The sequence below is a fragment of the Delphinapterus leucas genome, chromosome 13 (genome assembly GCF_059928025.1).
Source record: "Delphinapterus leucas isolate spDelLeu-1000000601 "Yukka" chromosome 13, BTC_Dleu_Yukka2, whole genome shotgun sequence".
NCBI classification, from domain to species: domain Eukaryota; kingdom Metazoa; phylum Chordata; class Mammalia; order Artiodactyla; family Monodontidae; genus Delphinapterus; species Delphinapterus leucas.
The window spans coordinates 45,995,894-46,022,031 of NC_143141.1; the positions used below are offsets into that span (position 1 = coordinate 45,995,894).

General features: G+C 34.7%; 1 protein-coding gene across 8 annotated transcripts in view; it reads right to left on the reverse strand.

Annotated features, from left to right (window-relative positions):
* Positions 1-26,138, reverse strand: part of VRK2 (VRK serine/threonine kinase 2) — a 97,673-nt gene that overhangs the window by 4,369 nt on the left and 67,166 nt on the right. For 3 of the 8 annotated variants that reach the window (XM_089923148.1, XM_089923153.1, XM_089923149.1), the window contains 6 exons: positions 22,881-23,013; positions 14,401-14,521; positions 11,954-12,021; positions 8,008-8,174; positions 3,855-3,911; positions 2,712-2,873 (listed from right to left, as the gene is read on the reverse strand). In XM_089923148.1, the coding sequence (XP_089779274.1) occupies positions 2,712-2,873; positions 3,855-3,911; positions 8,008-8,174; positions 11,954-12,021; positions 14,401-14,521; positions 22,881-23,013 (708 nt within the window). The remainder of the gene's footprint in view (positions 1-2,711; positions 2,874-3,854; positions 3,912-8,007; positions 8,175-11,953; positions 12,022-14,400; positions 14,522-22,880; positions 23,014-26,138) is intronic. The other 5 variants (XM_089923150.1, XM_089923154.1, XM_089923152.1 and 2 more) reach the window with 3 other exon arrangements.

Below are 26,138 nucleotides of genomic sequence, written 5' to 3' on the forward strand. Positions count from 1 at the left end.
AAATCAATGCAATTCATTATACTAGTAAAGGTGAAAAATCATATGATCATCTCGACACATCCCCCAAAACAATACCCATTCATGACTAAAATTTATTCTTCAACAAACTATAAATACAACGAAATTTCCTCAGCCTGATAAAGTGTATTTAGGAAAAACCTACAGCTAACATCATACTTAATGGTGAAAGAATGAATGCTTTCCCCCCTAAGATTAGGAACAAGGATGCCCACTCATTACTATATTGTCAGTATAGTATTAGAGGTCCCAGCAGGTGTAATAAGACATGAAAGGAATAAATCAAAGGCATACATGTTGGAAAGGAAGAATACTCTGTTTACAGACAACATGATTGATGATGTAGAAAATCCTAAGAATACAAAAGAACTACTAGAACTAATCAGTGAATTTTAGGAAGATCCCAAGACACAAGGTCAATATACAAAATCAATTTTATTTCTATATACCAGGAACAAATAACTGGAATATAAAATTTTTGAAAAAATGACATATACAATAGGATTAAAAACCAAAATATTGAGAAATACTTTTAATAGAAGATGTATAGGATATCTACACTAAAAACTACAAAACATTGTTCAAAGAAACAAACAGTCTCAGGTTCATGCACTGGAGAACTCAATGTTGTTGGGATTTCATTTCCCTTTAAACTGATCTTTAGATTTAGTGTAGTCCCAATTAAAATCCCATTGTGCTGTTTAGTGGGAACTGACAAGGTGATTCTTAAATTTTATGGAGGGGACCAGGAACTAAAATGGCCATGGCATCTTTGAAGAAAAGAAAGGGGTTGAAGGACTTAAACTACCTAATTTCAGAACTTGCTGTAAATCAAATCTTTTTAAGAAATGGTATTGGGGTAACTGGCTTTCAATATGGAAGGAACCTCAACCCCTATCTCACACCATACCCAACTGATTTGAGATGGCTCATAGACCCAAATATGAAAGCTAAAACTATAAGCCTTCTAAAAAAATATATAGCAAAATAACTTTGTGACCTTGAGATAGGCAAAGATTTCTTTACAGAAAAAAATAATAAATTGATAAACTGAATTTCAAATAAAAACAAATACTTCCTGCTCATCAAAGACACTGTTAAGTAAATGAATGGGCAGGCTGCACACTAGGAGAACATATCCACAATACAGACATTGGACAGGAGACTTATATGTGGAATATATAGAGAATTCCTACAAGTTAATAATAGAAAGACAATCATTCAAATAAAAATGGATAAAACTTGAAAAGACACTTCACAAAAGAAGGTATATGAATGGGCAGTCAGCACAGGAAAAGGTGCTCACAGTTATTGGTCATCAGATAAAGATAACTGGAATCACCACGAGATACTAATATACACACGTTGACTAAAATTAAGACCGACAAACACCAAATGGTGGGGAGGAGGTGGAATGACTGGAACTCACATACGTTACTGATGGGAGTATAAAGTGGGAAGTATTTGTCAGCTTTTTATAATGTTGAACATACATCTGCCCCATGACCCAGCAATTCCACTTCTCAGGACAAACAAAACATATCCATAAAAGGACTTGTGTCTGAATATTCAGAGCGACTATATTCATGGTGGCTTGAGACACGGGCAGCCCAGGTACCCACTAATAGGAGAATGGATATGCAAATTATGATGTAGTTATACAATGGAGGGTTGAAAAAGAGCACTCAAGAATATCTAAATTTTGTCAACAAGCAATATTTGTCTTCAATTTTATAAATGGGAACTATAAAATGTGTCCTCTTGAAGTAGATTCCTTTGTATCAATTTGAAAATAAAATAAAAAGGAAATGATGCTACTGTGGTTTTATAACAGAATAAATGCAAGAGATTCCTATTAATACTAAAAGAAAAAGCATTTTTCTCTCTAGATAAACTTGTATGCTTGCTAGTTAGATGAGAAATGCCTAACTTGTAGGCTTCTAATTTTTGCCTTGGCTGCCAGGAAGTTCAGAGCTAAATTCAGTGTTCAGTTTAATGATTAACATCCCAGCTGCCTGATTAACCAATTGTTTTTTTTTTAGGGGGGTGCATGGGGGGAGATAGAAGATGGGGGCATTATCTTGTTCCATATTGTAAACTACCTGAAACCATTTGGAAAATGATGTTGAAATCATATAAAATGTTAGCCATTTTGAGAAAAATTTTTTTTCACTGCAGATATAAATACCTTGTATGCTTCTGCTTGTCAAAAAAGGTTAAATTAGGAAAGACTTTTGCTGTTGCTTGAATGACGCATCTGCTAAAGGTGAGTCACTAACCAAACAAATGATCGGATGATATAAAAGTCCGTCATTTTGAAATACAACCACAGTGACAGGGACCCTCTCACATCTGTTTATGAGTTAGACTGGAGGAGCCAACGTAACAGTATGGAATACGGTGAGTCCCTCATGGATGGTAGACGGCATAACAAATTCAAGTGCACTTCGTCAGATTCTCGGGCTAAAGAAAGAAATCAGATCTGCACGCAAGTGTGCTCACTGTCATTCTGTTTCTATGATAACCGGTTTTGGCTGCTTTGATTTTATCCACCGGATAGGATATTTTCTGTCCTTTCTCATTTAACAAAACTGTACAACCTTGGCCCTCAGGAGAAAATAAAAGTCTTTATTCCCAAAGGGCATATTCTAATATAATATTAAGGGAAACAACAACAACAGAACGCCTCTCACCTGTGCTGTTTCACTGTTGAACAACCCAGTCAGCTTCTCCTCCTCTTGCACTTTTCTCCACGTTGCACAGGACTCAGCACTTTTCTCACTGTGGCCTTTTTTTTCTAGTAACCTATTTTGCGTCTGATTGACTTGCTTTGTTGCAGCCTTTCGTGAATCAACCTATTGATACAGAGTAAGTAATAATATGTAAGGAAAACTTCTGACACTTGTAAAAAAAAAAATGCATTCATGTCCAGATTCTTGAAACTTTTATACTTGCCAAGCTTTGAAAAAAGGAAGAAATAAAGAGGAAACCAACAAATGGAAATTACAGAAAAGTACAGTAGTTGGCAAGATTCAGGCCTCTTCTCCTCAATAGGACAAGACCAATAAAAATTAGTGTCACTGTCGTGCACTCTTTAGAAATTATCTCTATAGATAATTTGCTTATTGAAAACAGCATTTTTACAGAAAACTGTCACATATGAAAACTGCACATGAATTCATTATTAACCTTTGCTGGGAGTGGATCCAGGACATCTCTTTAGTTTAAATTCTTATTAATTAGAATCTTAGTTTTCTATCATTGAAGTGAGCCTAATTAATGTGAACATACGAAAGGAGCTTGTGATGTTGCTTACTTTTTTATGCAGGTAATTTAACCTTTGAGCACATGAATAACAGTCCATGTCATCTAATACTGTGTACCAGTATCAGAGGTTAAATTCTACAACAAGCTTGCTGTCTCTAAGGTTTCTTTTTCACACCATGCTGTTATCTAGGGGATGACTGACTCTCAATAACCTTGAAGTAGACACAGGGCAGATCCCACAATACAGTTGGAAGATTGAAAGCCACAGTGAAGATCCTTATGTGAAGTATTTGTTCAGCAGCTTCATGTTTACAGCAGCTGAAAGTGCCATCACCTTTTTTCATGGGTTAAATGGGGGGCAGAAGATAGGAGCAGTACAAGGGTAAATAATGGAGTAGCCAGTGCCAAACTAGAGAATGAATTACATTGGCTGAGCAAGCAGAGCCTTAATTTGTAGTCGAGATCTCAACTTTTAGCTTCTATTGCCAAGTGTGTTCACTCCTTCCCTTTAAAATATGCTGGTGTTTTGTGGCTAGGTTTAAGCTGTCACAACACCATTCTTTACTCACCCCTCCTCCTGGATTCCAGCTTCTCAAAGGATAGCAAAGCCATTGCTTCTCAGTAACCTGAAAATTGGAATTGCTTTCTGGTCACTCAGGGGTTCTTTATTTCTACCACTCAGCTCTCCCCAACTCCTAGGAAAATTCATGTGTAACCACCTTCTGAGCCAGTTTTCCATTGAAGTTATCTTGGTAATAAATGCCCATCATACCACTAGTGTGAAACAAAGTGTTTCCCAAGGCTGCTGTACATAGTTCTATCTTAATAAAACACTGGCTTGCCAATCATCATGAAATGTGTTCTGTGACAGAAAGGATTAGTTGAGATACTGAGAATTTTAGTGCCTCCTATATGCTAGGCACTTTAGGTATAACAGTTTTTGGTCTGGGAGCCTCTGATGTACAAACAAAATTCGGTCTAATATATTCAGTCCTCTCTGAGGCCTCCTGGAAGAGACAATGCCTCCTGGATTTGCTGTCAGTTGGCTGGATGGTTAAGTTGTGCTGCCATGAGCACTTCTAGCTAATAAACAAAACGATGTCCAATTTATGGAAAATTTCTATTTCTAGGGAAACTTTTAAAATGGTAAGAGTGAAGTGGGATCATGAAGTCTAACCCTTAATTGTGAACAGAGTAAAACTTTCTCAAAGATAAAAAAGTAAATATAGAAGACACTCTGGGTATCCCACATAATCAAAGAGAAGGATACTATCCAAATGTGTGTCACTTTCCAGAAAGTGGCTATTCAAATAAGGTAATTTTTATTTAATTCTTCACTGGCACTTCATACTGTTCTACAAAATAAGGAATACTTTTGGACTCCTAAAATTCAGTAAGCAAAAATGTGCTTATACTTAAGAATTTATATTCTTTTTCTCATACAGAAAAGAAATATGAAGACAACTTTAATAGAATTATTTTGAGAATTAAAGCTCAAGTAAGAATTCTGTAAGCTTTTAAGTTCAATACAAAGATTACTACTACCAGTAATAATCTATTCACCCCTGAATTTGCTATACGAACCTCAGATTCCGGGTGAATGAAGAAACAAACTTTTTCTTGTCTGAAATGTAGGATAGCTTGAACATTTTAACTATGACCTACAGCTACTCCTCTGCCTTAGTAAAGTGTTCAGGAAGGATGAGTGGCTCACTGTGCTCAGGTGTGTATAAAATTACAAAATGGATTCACGCATCAGAATAAGGAGGGAGATATTGGTAAACTGATAAAAGGATCCACTACTGGCTCTTGAGGAAATGGCTTATTCAAGGGTTGAATTGAGGCCTCCTGTAATGCTGGTTTCTAGCTTGGCTTTAGCATTCTCATCCAGGAATTCTGGAGCTTTAGCTCACCTCAATAAGCATTCTTACTGAATATGGTTTCCTTCAGTGAATTTTGGACATTACGTCCCAATGGATGGCATAAATAGACTGAGGTAGCCCTGATGATAAGATTCTTCTAATATGACAATGCCAGAGCCTTCAGAACTACTAGAGAGTAATATCAGCTATACATAGTATCATTTTGATTAAGGCAAATGTCCCAAAAGATTTGCTTTTCAGGAAAAAATATCAACATCTCTACTACCTTGACAAAAAGTTCATTTCCAATTTAACTCCAGTAACAGTATTTGAGGACTTCAAGAAGGTGGTTCAGCTTATAGGGAACAGTTTATGATGCCTAGTAAAACCCAGTATTGGATAAATCCCTCTGGGCTTTTTTTGCAAAAAGATGCTATAAGTTTGCTGAGATTCTTATGGTGATCTGCTATTTTATAATAACCAAAACATATTTTTGTTATAGCTACTAAATTTAAAAGGCACAAACCACTTATACTGAGGGAAATAACACTTAAAAAATTAAACATTCATAACTTTCCTTTGAATACTGAATCATAGAAACATTTTATTTATCTAACTATATATGTTTCCTGGTCCACTGACTTCTTTTTAAGTATCTTTATCCAAAAATTACAAGTCCAGAGTTCATTATTTATTTTGTTAAATAATTAGATCCATGTATAGAGTAACAAGAAATATCTTTAGCTACTAATGAGGGGATTCTGTCTAAAAAGAGAGAAATTTGGGGCCATGTGATTGATATTCATTCTGGACTTAAAAATGATTTTTGTTATGGAAGCAATCAACTGTGGAAACTATCCTTGATCATTTAGGAAAACTGAGTTCAGGACAGTTTACATTATCATACTGTGCTTTTGATCATTTTCAAGTTTGGTTTTTGCAGTATTTCAAAATCTGTCAACTTAATTTAAAAATAAAAAATTTAAGGTGTGGTCACATATGGTGAACCTATATAATTATCAAATATATTAGTGTACTCAAAATACTACAGAAATAAAGTCATTATTCAGTAAATATTGATCTGCTATGAAATATATCCCCGATTCATCTTAATGTCTATATACTGAGGCTGATCATACTGTTAACAGAAATTAGCTAAAGTCTTAAGAATGCATATTATTCTTAGTGTTTTCTTTTTACTCATAATCAAAGTGCTCTAATCAAAAGGGAAGAATAGAATATTTCTGATTGAGGCTCACTGGAAAAAAATGTTTTATGTTCTATCTCTGCATATAAAAATGGTTTCACAACAAACATCCTTTGAATTTGATGAAACTGAAAATTCTGGTGGGTAATAATTAGAATTTTATATCAGAGGATATAGCTATCAGTTTTTTAAATGGCTTCTTTTATATTTCAATTAAGTTTATGAAACTGAAAAACTACAAAAAAGGAAAAAATCTACTTAAATTAGTGTAGATTAAGTGCTGGCTGTTACTGCAAGGGAAATACTATGTCAAGGAAATGGCTCTTTGTTTTGTTGCAGAAGTGGTAAAAACACAAAAGTCAATAAAACTGTTAAAATAAGTCTCAGTAATTACCAAGATCAAAATGCAGTGGCTTTTTATTAAACATGAACTTTTGTTCTGCCTTCTGCAATACGTAAATAGTGCTGACAATTGGTTTGTGAGGCACTTGCTACAATAAAATGTAATTGTATCATGAGAGAAAGGTGACAATCAGGAGATCATGAAAAAATTACATATTCTCACTGGTAGTTAATTAGCCATGCAAAACCTCCTCAAACAGATATTCTCTTCTATTAGGAATGATTACTATGCAGGCCTACAGATGTCAATACCACAGTCATTCAAATACTTCTTTCCCTACTAATTGAAGGTTGTAAAGCTCTGGTGCCAAGGTTTTGCTTCCAAAGAGCTAATTTATGACTAGAAGGATATTTTATGTCTTCAGTTGCAGCAGCTACAAAATTCAGCAAATCAGAACCATCTGTGCACTGATACTTGACTCACCATTCATCTAGCAGCCTATCAGTCACATTAGTTTGCATCCTGCATTCTTGGCTCATGAATACTTGTGATGATCCAAAGTTCACAAGAAATATTAAAAATGAATGACATCCTGACCCTACCTTAATGTACATGCATCAGGAAACAAAGCCCTCCATTTTTTTTGGCACATGGGCAGTGTCAAGGCAGGATTAGACATTTAGTTGCCTGTCCAGTAATGTTGCTGATAGCAGTCTCAGGCTTCTCCCACCTTCTTAAAAAATGTTCCAAGTTCTAATTCTTTTGTGTTGTTTCCAGTTCTAATTTTTTTTAAAAATGTTGCTGTGAGGGAGTCAGTTGGAAGATAAAGTGGAAGGTGTAACTTTAAAAAATAACTTTTTGCAAAAACGAATTGTTTCTATAGATTGAAATATCAGCACATACAAATATTCCGGTAAAATTTAAGAATATTATTACCACCACCAAATTATGGCCAAGGGTAAGCAAAAACAGGGATGACTAAAGAAAATCTGAAGAAAAGCAGCAAAAAAAGGTTTCCATGAATAAAGCTGGATTCGCCTTCAATATCTTATCCTAGTCCTATCTCTATGACATCAGTGACTGCTTTATTTCTTTAATAATACACAACAGGCCACAGATCCTACTATTTTTCTCTTAAAGACAACAAGTCAAAGGAACCTTCAGTAAAATTTCTAAGAGCTCAGGGGATATAAGAATTAGATATAAGTAAGAAACAGGACTGTCAGACTCATTTTGACACCTAAAACAACTTCATTTGGTACATAAGCTTCACAGAAGGTCATCACTGGATTCAAGGGACTGTTACTTACCTTTTGATTATTTGGAGGACGCACATTTAAGCTCTCTCCTTTAGGGGAAAATTCCAGTGGTCCTAAAGGTATTCCACTTGGGTTCAGAATTTTCTTGAGCATTTGATAGTTTGGCTTTTCATCATATGCTAAATTATGAGCACATACCAAATACTGGGCTATTTCACCTGTGAAGTGTTAAATTTTTTTAATATGTCATTCATAATGGGAAAAAAATTTCAAAACTCCAATATTCTCAAAATCTGTTGTTTTTCTCTTATACAAGCAAGTGCGCACACACACATACACCCCCCTCAAAGAAACTAAGAATGAACAGTTCAACAGGAAAGTACTCTTTAAATGATATCCAAAAATGACTGAAATCTAGTGACCTACAGATTGGATAAGATGGGAGAAACCAGTTTTTTTTAAACATATCTTTGTTGATATGTTTACAATTCACTCATCAAAAGAAGCAAATTTTTAAAATTATAGTTAGTGATTTTGATTTATAGGTTGTAACTATTAAGAAATACATGAATAATATAACAGAACCAGCCATGCTTCACACTTTTTTTCTGAAATTTTAAAAATTCAGTTAAAAATAAGTTTTTTGAAGTTTTAAAAATTCAGTTAAAAATACTATAAACAAAAAAAACCAAACAAAAACAAACAAAAAATACTATAAACGTCCTTACTTTAAAGGAAGAAATCATTGCAAATTGTAATTAAGGCTTTGATTTTGAGATTACAACAGTTCATTTAGAAATGACCTTGAATTCTACAGTTTTAGCCGTGACTGACTAGAATTTGCCGAACCTCGCTCAAGTCCTGCATACCTAGCTAGCCCAGTGTAATCATGGCATAGCCTTTCTGATTTAGAGCACAAGGATGAGAAGTTGCCACCTTTTAATTTTTCTCTTCCCTAGAATGGTACAGTAACCTCCCCACAAAAAAAGTTATGAACTACAAACTTTTAAATACAGTACAAGTAGAGTCAGTAACCAAAAATTGGAAATATAACCACTTTACAACAAATGGAGTTTGCATTTTTGTTTCAGGTGGAGGTTCAATGTGAGATATAAGTGATAATACCATACACTGTTTAAAAACTGGCATATTTTCATTTGTTAACAGAGATGTTTATACTCCATAAACTAGTTTTTCAAGCCTTTCCTCTTCAAAAACTTATTACTGACCCAGACACAAGTACCTCTTACTTTCTCACTAAGTTGTTTATATCCTATGGTGGGGAAATTGGGGAAGCTTCATGGCTTGGCAGAACTGACTTCCTAAATCTTTGCTCCCTTCCAGGCCTACCTCCTTTCAAGTGGGGAACTGCAGAGACACTGGGTTTCACTCCCTACAGGGAAAAATTCCAAAAGGAATAGTCATTATCTCTCCCCCCAACCCCCCCAAGGAAAGTCAGAGAGTGACCATTTTGCACTGTATTGTCCACAACTATTTTCCAGGAACATAAGGCTATTGTGGCGAAAATGAAAACTCTTGGCTCCAGAGTTTTTTTGTTTTTTGGATACTGTGGCAATTCTGCAACCTTCTTTTTTCCTCTCTAATGTATAAGATGTCAAATTCTGTTATCTAGCACTCGCTCGACCAGATCTCTGTAACTAGGAAGTGCTGCAGCTTCATCACATTTATAACTCATGTTTCCAGAAGCCCTTTGTGGGGGCATCCAATTCTTGAAGAGATGATCCAAAAGAAAAAAGATTAAATTACATCCACTACCATTTTAATATGAATATTCTGTTTTTCTTTGTTCAAGATTGGTAACCCCAGTTTGCTATATATTATAATTCTATTAACCAGAATATCCCAGATGAAGAAGAGAGCTGAATATGTTGGGGACACTCTTCATAATTCACTGTTAGAAGACAATGGAAGACTCCTGGCACTCCACCAGCTGATAGTAGCTGTGCTGCAAAGCCTTCATGGGTCTGGGGTTTGAAAAAATGAGGTACCAGTGAGGTAGGAGAGGGAGAAAAAGGAAAGAGCCACCTCTGTTATGAATATATTATGATAAACCTGACGCTTAGATGATTGTGATATAGTACTGGTTTAAATGTTAGCCTTTCAAGATCTGGATTTATTATATTAAGTGCACCTTTTAAGTTACTAGCATACTTCCAGAGTTATGAAACACATGCTTTGAGTAGTATGAAATTATGATATTCTTGGATCATCTGCTTTTTAAGCTAGTGAAATATTAAGTATCATTACTATCATCTCAAGAGATAGAAACTTCTGAAACTATTATTGATATTATTACACTGAATTGGACATGCGTGTTGCAAACTTCTCAGCTGTTTTATTTCATAAAATGTCTTAGTAATAAACCTTCTGTAAATCGGATTAATTCTCATGCTAGCAATACCCACTCTCCTAAGCATAACCAACTAACTTGAGAGACCTTCAGTTAATCATAAGGTTTCAACGTTTTGTGCCTTAGAAATAGAAATCTGCATTTTATAAAAGAATAGTATAGACCCAAACAAATGGTTTGTACTGAAAAAGAGGAGCCTGGCACTCCTCCCACCATTTCTTGTACCACTCAAATATTATATTTAGCAATAGCAGTGTCCCAGAATATACACTGGTCCGTAAGCATTTACTGTGTACAATCCAGGGCACATGGGCTTTCTTTCCTAATCCTAAACTGAACAGTTACCTTTTGTGCATGAGAGACAAGAAAAGAGATATACAATTAAAAAAAATTTTTAACATCTCCTCATCTCTCTTTTTGCTGTCCTGTTGAGTAAAATGAAAGCTGTGTGACTTGGTAAAAATGCCAATAAGAATATTAGCCAAAAAGGAATACTGGCATATTGACTGAGTTACTCAGTGCAGTTACATAAATGAAAAGTTTTCATCTTTCAACCCATCCCCCAAAATGAGAATACTACTCTCCCGTTTGCCTCCCTCCATCAGAAGGAAAGAGACAACAGAGGGTGGGAAGCAGAACACTCATACTGGGCAGACTTATGGGATTTGGGAAATGGAGGTGGGAAAACAGAACTGGTCTGTTCATTTCCTAAGGAAATGAAAATTTTGGTTTCTGGTCAAAGAAGGGCTGTAAGTATAAGTTTAAGATGATTTAACTCTACTTTTAAACTCTCATGTGGAAACTGATACTATTTGACCTTATCTAGACACTCAGCGTACATATTTACTTTCATAAGTCAGCTAAAAGCTAACTTCGAAGTTGCCCGGTAGAAACAGAGATCAAGATTCACTCTGCCTATCGTCTCGGAGAGAAAGCAAGCCGGACAGCAGAAGCAGGCTCTGCTCTGTGAGGCAGTCTAACTCGGTGGTTAACTCGGTGCTGAACAATGTGCCATGCAGCACTTGGGTAATTCTGAATTGCCTTACTATTTTTACTGATAGTACTACCAATTAAAGAATTCCGAAATGGTCTATACTAACGTGAAAGAGAAACCTGTTCACTGAAATATACTCCGAATCCCAAGGTCATATGCCTTGCCAATCCAAAAATTTTTTTCTGGACGTTGAGTCAGACTATAACCCAAGTCTAAACAGCATTCAAGTGTTTAATGGTTTGGTTTTTTAAATTATTAATTGAAAGTAGTCTTTCCTTAGATCAACTTTCTCTTCTTTCAGCAACACACATAGGAACAAAAACAGAAAGTCCACTCTAGAGATACCACATACAGTTGACCATTAAACCTGTGCATGATTCCCAAAATATACATCTAAAAGAAAGCAATGCCATCAGCAGAGCCCAGAACGCTGCCTGCGTATGTTCTTGCAGCATTCTTGTGTCCTGATGAAAAGAGGATCTAAACAATCTCTTCTCTAGCAACGTATCTGTAACCCTGGAGAGTTTCTTCCCATCACTATGGGAATGGGACTGGGTGCAGCAAAAGCTACAAAACAAGAGTGACAAATGTGGTGAGCTGTAAATCATATAGGAGAAGGCAGAAGTTATCACCTGACTTACAGCAACTGCTTCCGGAAGGAGCCCATTTAAGCACCGACTCAGGCAGCTCATCCAACAGACTAAAACAAAACAGAGTAACACACAGTGAATTTGTTTGCAATCCTGTGATTTACTGTTTTGATTAGAAAACAAAACTCTGTGGGTCACCAGTAATGTGACTTTCCATACTTTTTTTTTTTTCACCCACCTGTAATGGGTAAGAGGGTAAGTGGATGGGGGAGATCCCTCAAATCTCACTGATCGATTTTATATCAATCACCTAGAAACTAAATGTAGAACTACAGTATAAAGGCTTTAATACAAGGTCTGTACGTGTAGAAATGTAGAAGTAGGGATACGTGATTTTTAAAAAAAAAAAAAACCTTAAGAAAAAAATACATAGAAAAATGTTATCTGGATTTTCAGGATATTTTTCCTCAGGTACTCAGCACTGGGGAGGGGCAAATTATTTAATATTTTATGTATATTGTTCTCAATTGGGCAGTTGCTTTATGCTATGCCATGATTAAACAGGTTAACAAGAAATATCCAAAAAACAAAACAAAAACCCCATTATTCTAACACTTTCCAGTGTTTTAGACTGAACAAGTACAAATCTCTTAAGTTGCTTCAGCCACAAATATATAAACATTCGACTAAAATTACTGATATGAATGTTTGATTCACAAACTCAGGCATAGGCAGAATTGCAACAATACATGCACTGATCTAATATTACCCTATGTTAGGAAAATAAAGGGCATATGGGATACAGTATTATGGTTAAATATACAAGCCTGCCCTTATGGGGAAATTCAGCGTTATGCCTTCTCAGCAAGTTGAATAAATTATGATTATGTATTATTTAAAAAGTTTGAACATGTCATATATATATAAGATATATATATGTACGTATCTTAATTATACATACGTCTTAATTATAAACTTCATAATACAATATTAGCTTTATTGGTCAATAGGTTTATATTAGTAATCAGGTCAAAATGAATATATTAATATATGCAAGGGGCCCCAAAATACAAATGGAGATTATGTTTATTAGCATTATATTTTATTATTTATGTAATATCCTATTATATTCAAATATATACATGTAGATATATTCATTAGAGACATATACAATGAAGGCATCTATATATGCATATTGATAAAAGACTAAAATAATACTAGTAAGTCTTATTAAAAGAAAAACACATATAGGATCATTGGAATTAAAATGTTAGTCTTTTAAATAAAGTATTTTATTCAAATTAGGTAAACTGAGGTAGAAAATTGGAAACCAAGCCTTTATATATGCCCATTACTGTCCTTTGACTTGACCCATATATTGAAAAACGTTTAGTTACCTGAGGGTTATATGGACGCATCAGTGACCTCAATAAGTAACTGATGAGACAGTTCTAATACTGACATATAAATGTGTTAGTTTTGGGAGAGGGACTAGGACGCTCAAGATTCCAAGTGGAGAAATATTTCATACAATATATGTCAGTATTTACAAATGTAATCTGCATTATTTTGTATCTGCAGGCTAGCTTTCCTCTCTATTAAGAACTGATGCCACACTGAATTAGAAAGACTGATTTCTATGGATCAGCTAGCTACCCTTTTTAAACTTCTGTTGTGACTTGCCCTATTAAAATACAGCTGCTTTTTCCAATTGCGATATTATATCTGTGGATAACTACTGTTGAGAATATCTTGGTGCATAATGAAAAACTGGCTATGCTGTGCTACATGCAATTGACTTTCTGTTAGGCCTGATCAGTGAGAAAAACAGTAAAATAGTAACCCACTCTATTCTCAGTCTAACCTAATTCTCACCCTAATAGAGTTTAGGTGATAAAAGTTGAATGTGGAATATTAAAATGTTTATGTGGCTGCAAAATGATCTCTTACATAAACACCTCATATACAAATTCTGTTTGTTTCTTCCTTAAGAAACAAAACATACACTCCCCCCAATAACAGGATTAAAAACAATGTATGTTGCTCTCACTTGAAAAATATAAGCCCTGTTTGTCCCATTTCACTTTGTTGCTTTGCACAGTTAATATCAATCACACCAAGCTCACACTAACTCCATATACTTATACAATGCTAATCTGAAAATACTCTTCCTTGAAAATACCACCACCTAGAATCTAAGTTTTGGAAAACACCGTGTGAAGGAACAAATATTTCACTTTTTATTTTGTATTACAACTCTCATACATATGATCTCATAGGTGTTAGCTTAATGGATTTTATGTCTGTAAGCTGTTTGGGTTTTTAAAAATATTTTTCAAATTTAAGAAATTTGCTTTGGCTATCTTATGGAATGAATAGGTTGAATGAATGAACAGGTTGAATGGCAGTCTTCTCTGAGATATTAACTCGCTTTAATGTATCCCTTCAGACCTGGTGCTGTACATAACGGAATACTTGAAAATCTGTACTTTGTTTTAGCTGTCTGGACAGCCACAGGGTCCTCCAGGTTCTGCTCCCAGGGCAGTCTCCCACATAACCACCGCAGCAGGCAGTAGCCGAGGATTTCAAGGTCACTTCGTCTGGACAGGGCTATAGGAATAAGCATTAAGAGAGAAAGATGAGGGATAAGTCATTTTTGAGAAATAGAGAAATCACTGAATGAACTACCACTGATGAAATATGAAAAAGCCAAATGGGCGATGTGTTTTGTTTGTTCAGCTGGAGTAAAGCTTAAACGCCCAGGCGTTTGGCCCCGGTCCACAGAAAGGCAGTGACTTCTTGCTGTTGAAAGTAAGGGTCAGTTTCCTCACCTCCTCCAACTTCATCCTTCCTTAGTCTGGCCTGTCACATGAACTTGATCTCCATGGCCTCTGACATGATCCAGACAACCCATAACCTGGCACCAACACTTTCTCAAAGAGCCAAGCAGTAAAACAAAGAAATAAATGTCTGCAGCTAAATTGCTAACACATGTTCCAGGAAGTCCATGGGGTCTGCATTGGTCATGCAGAGACCCTTCAAGTGCAGACTAAACACTGATGGCCTTTCCTGTTCCACTCATACTAGCAGCACTGGAAATCGGAAAATATGACAAAACTGCCATCTAGTGTACACTATTAAAAAACGGGTCTTTCTTAAGATTTTTCAATTAAATGAAAAAGCACAGGATAAATACGCCTGCTGTTTTGGGTACACGGATCTAAAATTTTACAAATATCATTTTAGATATAAGCAGTGCTAAAGCGAACTTCTGATCAAATCTCCTGAATAAAAAATATACAGGTAAAGAAATAATGTGCATGAGGGGTGGGGTGCAGGTGGTGGGAAGTAAATTTTAAAGCCAAAGAGAGGTTTCCATAATCTAATATAAGATGGCTTTTCATAAAAAAATACAGTAAAAGAACATTTTGAGGCCACTGTAAATATCATTTATATAAAACTACAGACTAGTGCCATAGACTAATTTCATGATAATTTTCTGTGTTTTTCTTAAAGTAACTGATTTCAAAAGAAGGACAAAAAAATCTAAGAAACATGTCAAATATAACAAATATTACTGAAATAATGATTAAAACATTAACAAAATCCCACAAAATAAACTCATTTTTATAACCATTCCAAATTGTTATAAAACAATAGCCTGGCTCACACTTCTACCATTACTTGAATGTTCATCTGTGTAGGGATGTAAAATCTCCTAAGTGCAATACACGGCTGTTAAACCCGCCGTAAACAGGTATCCTGGTTTTATTACCTTTCATTACATACATTCTGAAAAGTCACTCAGTAAACTTAGTTTACTTTAAAAAGTCATCTACAAAGAACAATGCTGCTAGCACATCATAACTACTTTTGGTCACCATACATAAATTACTATAAAAGCAGAAGACGAGATTAGCTCTTACACATACTCTATCTTAACTGCTATTAGAGTACCGGATTTATTAAAGGCCCTTCAATCAAGCAGAATGCGACAGTCCCATGGGTACTGTTTACTTTCTGCACAAGCTTCAACAATGTCCTAATGCAAGACTTGGCTCCCCTATTAAAATAAAAACACAATCTCTACCACACTGCTTTGTAGTGATTTCTTCAGTAATAAATCTCCCATTAATAATGGAATGGTTCCATTTGTACAGATGTGTTCACAAATCCCTTTTCCATTATGGCAATTCCTGATTACCACCACTTAAAAAAATTCACATCCTCTAATTTTCAAAAAATTATATTCTGGCACCTGTTTGGACGATATAGGCTACACACAAGAGGCCCTCTGAGGAAAAACAATCAGAATTAAAATGGAATGAACCTTCCCAGCCACTTCCCCCAACCCCCCAACTGAGGGATTAATTGATATGAAGCTGTAAGTAATGACAAGTCATTTAGATTTCTGAAGCCAATCTTTCATAAACTGGTCTTCATTTGAAATAGCCCTTCGAGAGTTAACTTACTTCAGTATCATAGTTCAGTTTTACCTAATTAAAATACAGCACCACATTTTTCAAACTTTTATTTTCTTTTACTGCATATATACATTAATATTTATTGTTGGGTAAATGTTTTACCACTCACTGTTTCCAATAAGTTCTGCAGACATACATGTAATGTTAAAAAAAAAAAATTCTATAGTCACTCTTTCCCACCATTAAACAGAGAGATGAAAGGATTAAAAATGTTTCCAAGTACACACCTTTCCCTGAAATTCCCTCTCAGGGAAACAAACTGCAAAGTGTGATGTGTTTTTGAGAAGTTAAACTCTAAGACTGTACAAGCGATTATGTCTTTTCTCCATCTACTACATACAGAAGAGTAATTTTAACACTGGTTAAATTAATTAAAATATTTTGGATGACAATATTAGCATCTATGAGTGTGTATGTAATTAACAATGAACTGATCATATATCTTTAAGTTTAAATAAAGTACATCATCAAAAATATAGATGATATGATAATGATAACTGTTGAATCTAGGAATTGAATATTTGGATATTTACTATATTATTCTACTATTTCCTGTATATTTGAAAACAAATAAAATGCTGAAAATTAAAAAAAAGAATTGATCATAGTTGAGGAAGACTACTAATTAACGTTTAACAATGAAAATATTTTTTAATTTGAAAGTTGAAACATATATTATGGATTATTTCGGTTTTGTATAATTTGTATTTCTGTATAATTTATTGTAATACATAAGGTTTTTCAGTTGCATTTGATAGTTAACATAATCATTAGCAGCATATTTTCATGTAGATTTCCTAAAGTCACACTTTTACTTATGGTACTTCTGCTTAGAAATATAGGAAGATTTAGTTATCAATATTCTCTTGTCACTTTCTAAATATAATTTAGCATCTAATTTTTATTTCGCTTATTAATATGGAACAATGTAAATGAATCTTTTCACTGAAAGCCTGTGGTGTTCTCAGTTGCTCAACATTTCTAAATGACAAAGTATTGCCAAGACTAACCAAAAAGAAAAAAAAAAGGCACAGGTGGGGTGGGACTTGAATTCGATTTCACTAGAAAGCAGATTCCAGAAACAGCTGACACTAGAATACATAATTAAAATAAAAACGATCAATGTGATTTATGAAGCTGCTACCGTGCCAGACACTCTACTGCTTTTATATCATCTTATTTAATCATCCTAACAATATGAGGTATCATTAACCCTGTTGACAAATAAGAAAATAGAGGCTCAGAGAGGTTAAATAACTTGCTCAGTATCACACAGCAAAAAGTCACAGAGCTCTGTATTGAAATCCAAGTCTTTCAGAATCCAGAGCCAACACTCCACTCAATCTACCAATTACTTTGCCTCCATTGTTAGTTTTGCACCATTTAGACAACATAACATATACCCTTCTACAGTTAGGGAAGTATTTGAAGCAGGCATTTTAACTTAAAACGCCAAAAGACATACTGACCAAAGACAGTTGCATTGGCAAGGAAGAAATAAGCAGCAGATCCTGAGGTCTAAGCTGTAACACTAACAAAATTTTTCATGCAACTATCCTTACATGACACTATTTCTGTAAAACTACTTCATTCTGATGAAGAAGAATGTTTAATTAAAACATTAATTTATAAAGTGTTAAACGGTCCTTCCAAGCTGAAATGAGAACTTGAACAAAGAAATCACATTGGAGGACTGGTCCTTATTCTAATGACAAACTGGAGTAAAATTATCTGGGTGCAATTCACCAAATGGAATGAAAGAACTGGGAGAAAAAGAAAAGTATCAGTGTTAATCCCAAAATGGCTCTGATTATTTGCCTAAAGTGTTTCCTGTTGAGTTTTTTTCTTACATAGAGTAACATTATCAAGTAGGAAGAAAAACAAGATTTGCTAGGAAATAATAAAGTGAACTTGAAAACTTTTGCCTTAAGCAGACAGGGTCTAAATGCTCAAAATACTAGTTTATATACTCAGAAATTACAATAAAAAAGCAGAAAACATCTGAGTAAGACGTTCACCTGAGAAGTGAATGGTGAGTATCTGCAGAATAAATTTAAAGTTTATTCTTATTTTTCTAACTAGTAACCTATGTTATTCAGTAGTTTGTCAATTCAGATGTATAAAGAGCTAGGAAATTTTATGGTGGCCACAATTTATTGCAATTTCAAAAAGGATATTAGGAAAGTAGAATACAATGTGTCACATTTCAAATAAAATAATAAACCCAGGTCGCTTTTATTTCTTCAGTACCTTTTAAATTCTAAGCCTTAGTTTTTTATGAAACACGTGTGAGGCTTAGGAAAAGTTATTCAACAGAGCAAAGGTATCGTACATTTGACCAATGTGTATTCTTAACTCAACCAAATAGTTTAAGACCTATGCCAAGACTTTGAAAGTCATGTCTAAATGTCAAAATTGGGTTATGTCATACAGAAAGAATAGTGTCTTCATTAAAATTTATTTATACATCAACCAAAGACTATTTATAGCAGTGAAATTTACTTAAAAATAAAAATCAACATTGTGTTTTTCTGACTACTAATAGATTCAATAGAGCATATCAATAACTTGGTTTACCTTAATACCTTATAATTGAAAAATGGGTTCCCTTTTCTGAATTATTGTTTAAGAAGATAAATATTGTATAAACCATGTCATTTCCCCAAGTTTGGTAGCATGAAAACACATTCTCAGTTTATTTCACATATATTTTGTAAGCTGGAGTGCTAGATTAGAGTGAAATGAAGCCGTGCAAGAAATAACACAAGACTTGGATTTTATATGCTGTAGCAATTGGCAAAAATTTTTAAAAGTATGTAATATATTTCCTTCCTTGATACTGAACATATTATATAAACAAATGAACATTTAAAATGTAATTTAGATATCATATTTTATGGTCATCAATGATGTCAAATTAAAACAGGTATTATACACTCAGTGCACAAGTCTGAAGTATTTAAAAAAGCTCAGTATGTTAAATGCAGTATATCTCTAGAGAAATTAGGTATTGACTGCATGCCTCAGTGAGCAGAAAAATCTACAAAAATCTATACCACACATTGATCCAAATATTGCTTTTTAACATTACTAAGAATGTAACAAATTTTAAAATAGTATATTTGACACAGATATAATTATCTGTAATTATCAGGCAACAAGCCCAAAATATGTCAATGTTTATACATGTTGGTTTTTATGAAGAATAAAAAATTAATAACAGATGAGATAAGCCCAAAATATATGACTCTAATTTTACACTAAATGAAGCACTTCAGCCTCTCAGAAAACACTTTTAGGTCATATATGAGAACTGAGTTTGGAAGAATAACTGCAATTAAAAAAATAGAGATACACAGACGCACAATAGTTCAAGAATAGTTATCCATTCATCCATCTGTCCATTCACCTCTATATATCTCTATTGATATTTTTTGGCTTATAACAGTACAAGCTACCCTCCTTTTACACAGTTGAACTAGAAAATGCTTAGGTGAAACTGCTGACGGGTACCTTATACAAGCGCCTTCATTATAAAAACCCAACTAATCCACAGAAACAGGAGAGGTAGCTTCTGTTTCTGAATAACCACTACAAAGGTAGTGGAGACCAGATAGTTTGATCAGGTTAACAATATATCTGTTAAGTTGCTAATCTGTAAGTCACTTTTACATTGAAGGCTGAATATTTCCCAGGGCCTGATCGAGCACAGATAAACCTAAAACATAACAAATGCTTTGATAACTAGAGGTTATATTTCCTAGTGATAACTTGTTTTACTCTTTATGCTTTCCTTTGCATTATCTTCCTCAGTATTTATTTGAGCTTATAGCTGGACTGGTACAGAAAAGATTTTTCTGAGATTAAACTACATAGTGTGTACTGAAAGTAAACACATGAATATTTAAGAATCTGACATTCTGCATTTACCTACAAGGATTTATGGCCTTGTTTAATTCTAGTTTCTAGATATGACTAAATGATTACTTCATTTCTACTAAAATCCTAAAGTGAAATGTTTTATTTTGGAAAATTAAATGTAAAACATGAGGAATGAATAGTATTCAAATATTTGAGGACACCAAACCTTTCTTTTTTTATGCTAGACTAAAACTGCACGTTAAAATTTCAGCAAATATATATATATATATTTATGTGTGTACGTCTACATCTATGTATCTATACATGTATGTGTATATACATGCATATATGTGTATATATATGCATATATATGTATATCTACACGTAAATACAGATATGGTGAAAAGTTTAGTGTACATTCTATTTTAAATGCATTAAGGGAATCTAATTTTTATAGAAATCTTGTGAAACCCATGATAAAAATGAATACTCACTCCAGCTCATCACTTTCAAATACCAAAAATACGTAATGTAGGCTCTCCCCTGAGTAGTCTTCCCAAAGAGATATCTTTTCCCCATCATTCTCAGTTCAATCTTCTCTCCAAAGACCTAGCACTGTGAAATCTACCCAACTCATCAACATATATTATTATTTAGGGAGCAAAAAACTTAAATGCACTATGGAATAAAATTTTGTTCAAATCTTTCATGAAGACGGCATAATGAAAATACTGCCCTAAACTATGGAATAACTGAGGAGGACTTCCAGAATTACCACAGTCCAAACACTGACCAGACCAACATACGACAACTCGACTTTCCCATTCCACAATCACAGTGGCTTCCTAAATGTTTTTTTTTTTTTTTTTTTTGCGGTACGCGGGCCTCTCACTGTTGTGGCCTCTCCTGTTGCGGAGCACAGGCTCCAGACGTGCAGGCTCAGCGGCCATGGCTCACGGGCCCAGCTGCTCTGCGGCATGTGGGATCTTCCCAGACCGGGGCATGAACCCGTGTCCCCGGCATCGGCAGGCGGACTCTCCAACCACTGCGCCACCAGGGAAGCCCCTAGATGTTTTTTTAATAGTCAGAATCTAATAGGATCAGTATTAGAGCTATGGGTTGAACTAAGTGGCCCAACCATAAGTTAATATCATCATTAACATAATTGGACCAAAGCTTAAGAATCTGTATGATGAATTTCCAGTTATACCACTATCAAAAAGTACTCTCAGGTTTCTAAATATTCTTTCATACTAATATATCTGGCAAATCACTACTTTTCTAACCAAACTATCCTTGGGAAAAAAATGTAGTGATTTCACTTATTTTGATAAGGAGTATAAAAGGTAATTTCTATTCCAGAAAATTTAACCTATGATTCTTCTTGAAAGGAAGAAGGTATACAATCGACACATTTGTTTTACTTTCTCATTGGCCTACGTTAAACTACTGTGGGTTTTAATTGCTCTGGAAAATGATCAAGACCCTCTACATTACGTGGTCAATGGTCCTTTTAATAGAAAAGGCAATAATATACAGTTGTTTGCACCAACTAAAACTCGTTAGAAAGTATCAGTTTAGGGTAACAGTTCAACAGCCATTAACAAGTGCAAATGTCTAACTGCCTTTTAGTGAAAATGTGATCCTTTCAAAGCAGTTTAAAAATTATTTGTATGGTTTAGCATATTTGAAAATACTTTTATAAACAAAGTTTATGAAGAATATAATTTTGAAAGACAAAGTTTTTCAATAATCACCATTTTTTTTTTACTAGCATAACATTAGAATTGACTTTTTGTCTTGCTGACAGAGCAACTAAGAAAGTACAGTTGCATTGACCATATTGATTGTGAACAAAGCAACCATCAGTGGGACTCCGCACCATATATTTTCAATATTGACCTCCTACTTCCTTCTCCATGGCTTTCTGGGTCGGCTATTGGATTTAGACTGCAGTGTAATAAACAGCTAAGGTTTAATTAATGGTAAATGAATACAAGACATAGGTTATGACTTTAACTAATTAGGGAATTGTTGAATTAAGTCTCCCTTGGAATGCAAGGCAGTACAATCAATGTCCAATAAAAGGACTATGTATGTAATTTACCTGCAAATGTGTTTCCAATACCATCAAAGTGAGTTTAAATAAGTAAGATATATGAAAGGCGACTAGGAGAGATTTCCACAAGTTAACACTTCATAGATTCAGAAAAGATTTCCTTATTGCTGAGATGGTATCTTCTAAAGCTCTGATAAGGGCACAATGAAAAACAGGAATAATTCTTCACATGTGTACCTGTACCAAATCTGTAATTGTCACTACAGCATAAAAATTCAGTTGCTGACCTCCAAGTTTAACCTAAACAAACTAGTACTTTCCTGTCCCAAATGAGCATCAAGTTTTGCTTACTTGACACCTTTTATTCCTTCTTCACTTGTCGAAGTCTGTATCTCCTCCCTCTGTTAGAATATTCATTGGCATACAGGAACTCACTACTTTTGATAAACATCTCACCAATGTTCTCATTCTTCAAGCTGACTATGCAAAGGTCATTTCATGGAGCCTTAAGGCTCTTTGTTCTAATTATTCCTCTGAAATAAAAATAAGAAAAAAAGAAACCTACCTACTCCCTTGTGAGCATCCAAGCTGGTAAACTCTATTGTCCCATTATGGCTTTTTCTAGGATTTTCCTGATACTGTTTGTGGTTCCCATTGGGACAATATCTGTAGGAAAGTCCATAATCTGCAAGATAAACCTGGAAGACATGAACAGACAAATGAATAATGTTTTTGTCCTCTGAAAATATAACCTTTATAATTAAGTCTTAAGAAATTGATAGGTTAAGAGAGCCTCAGATCTACATTTGATTAAACCAAATGGTGCCTTAGGATAAAATATATACAACTGGGGGCCATAACAATGAACTTTCTAACTTAAATCCTGTCTTCATCATAGGCAAGTCTTGTTTCTGAGTTGACTTAGATTTTCAGTCTTTTTATTTTGCTCTTAAATTCCCTTCCCTCCAGGTGGGCATGTAGACGTCATAAACCACAATATGTCTTTTTATCTGTATTCATACAGCGTATGAGGCTCTGCCTTTTTTGTAACCCCTTCCTGTAAACAAAACTGTTTCAAGCAGGGAGGGGAGATGAGAGCAAACAATCTAAAAATCTTAACCTAATGTTACAGGAGTGTCCATTAACAAGAGGTATAAAAATAATGAACAGACTGTAAGAGGTAATGACTCTTAAAAAAAAAAAAAAAAAACCATCATGTTGTCCGTATTTAAGAATGGAACATCAATGCAGTACTTTTGGCCTTTCAGACGGATCCATATCATCACTGTTATCTTTGTAAGTCAGTCAGAATTGCAAGCTGGGTTTCCAAACAGAATATAGATTGTTAAAAGTCAGATAGCAATTCAAGTGAATTTTTCTCAGATTACTTTTGGAGAGAGAGAAGGGAGGGGAGAAGTAGTTTTACAGATAGAGCATACACCGAATCGGGAACAGTTACGAATAGACATTTATTCTGACATGTAGTCAGAATATTGTACTTCCCTGTTATATGTTACCATGCTCCTCCCCCCACCCCCTGGAAAAGAAAGCAGTTTAAACTTTTAAAATGTGTTGTTTCACGTGTGTTTCTTTAAAATTTAGAGAATAAGGCAACATTTCATGATGCAGCTTTAAGACAATAGAGTATTACAACTGGTATTTTAAAAGATATCTATTAAAAGAAAATTAAATTTTAGTTTAATTTTTTGGTTTCAGGATAGCCTAAGTAGGAGATATTTTGAATTTCAAAATATAAACAGCACAGCTTCCTTCACTTGTTGGAGAACATAGCTTGCTGGAATGTCTGAAAACATGATATTTCAGTTTTGTCTCTCACTCACAGATGCTATTTCTCAAGATGGCCTCAGGAGTAACTGCCCAAAGTAATTGCACTTCAGGATCAGATGTATAACTGGTTGCTTGCTTTCACTATTTATGATGCATTTTTATCTTTATTTATTTTGAAAACTAAATAGACTTCACTTTGCAAAGTAGATATCCTGAGAATATACATATTGATAGCAAACGGAAACATATTTTAAATACACTACAACAGTTTACTATTAAAAAAACTATCAAGATGTTTTTCATGTAGATTAACCAAAAAAAAAAAAGACCTAAAATTTATGGATGTTTTATGGCTAAAATATGGATTATGCCTCATATGTATCGATACCAGAGAGCATGATAAGAGCTTAATGTTCATCGACCCGATGAACAGATATCCTGTAGGAAGGTACCATTATCTCCATTTTACTTGTAAGCAAACTGAAGCTCAGTCAGTGACATTGTGACTTGTGTAGTAAAATGGAGCCAGAGTCTGACTCCAGAATCCTCATCTCAATCACAACCAAACTCAAAGGCACTAGACAAGTTAAACAGATAAGAAAGTACTCAAGACTACTGTAATAGCGAAGAGTGACTGATCTCAACTCCACTGAAACAAAAGTTGGGAAAGTTTTTAAGAGCTGAGGCTGAGCTAGTGAAGAGTACTGGAGAACACTAAGGGGATACAGGTCAACATGACTGGGTTATCCACGTTTGCTAATTGGTGCTTAGACTCCTATCCCCACCTCAAAGACTGTAGAGATAGGAGAACACTTTTTATTACATTTTAAAGGGATGACTCCCAGGTCCTGGAGGTCCTTGAGAAAGACATTCCTGGGTTGTAAAACTGGCAAGAGGCTGGGAGAAGATTCACATCTCAAAGAAGCAGAGAAAGAATTTATAATTTCAAAGTTTCTTAAGTAAATGCTGTAAGAAAAGGGAGGACAGGAGCTTACGGTCAGGAGGAAACCTGTCTAAAGTTTAGTCAAGCTGAGGAGAACTTTAAGGCCCTCTTGGTCATCACTGAGCTATGGGCCTCAAGGCAGTGCTGCGTCACTCCAACTTTGAAGGGCAATGCAGGATCTACATTTAATATAAAGACAAGAAGCTAACAATATAGTAAAGGAAACATGCACTAACCATTTGACTCAGAATACACTAACTAATTTGAATAATGCTGCAGTGAACACGGGAGTACAGATCTCTTTGAGATAATGATTTTGTTCCCTGTGGAAATATACCAAGAAGTTAGACTGATGGATCATATGGTAGTTCTATTTTTAATTTTTTGAGCAACCTCCATGTTGTTTTCCATAGTAGCTGTACCAGTTTACATTTCCACCAACAGTAACCAAGCGTTCCCTTTTCTCCACAACCTCACAGCAATTATTATTTTTTGTCTTTTTGATAAAAGCCTTGTTCACAGGTGTGAGTTGATATCTCATTATGGTTTTGATTTGCATTTCCTTTATAATTAGTGATGTCGAACACCTTTTAATGTACCTGTCAGCCATCTGGATTTCTTCTTTGGAAAAATGTTCAGGTCCTCTGCTCAATTTTTAAATTGTCTTATTTTGTTTTGCTAATTGGGTAGTATGACTTCTTTATATATTTTGGATACTAGCCCTTTATCGAATATATAATTTGCAAATATCTTATCCCATTCAGTAGGTTGTCTTTTCATTTTGTTGATGGTTTCCTCGCTGTGCAGAAGCTTTTAAGTTTGATGTCATCCCACTTGTTTATTTTTGCTTTGTTCCCCTTGCCTGAGGAGACATATGTAGAAAGACACTGCTAAGACCAATGGCAAAAAGCATACTGCCTATGTTTTCTTCTAGGAGCTTTATGGTTTCAAGCTTTATGTTCAAGGCTTTAATCCATTTTCAGTTAATTTTTGTGTAAGGTGTAAGACAAAGGGGTGTCCAATTTTATTCTTTGCCATGTGGATGTCCAGTTTTCCCAACACCATTTATTTAAGAGACTAATCTTGCCCCAT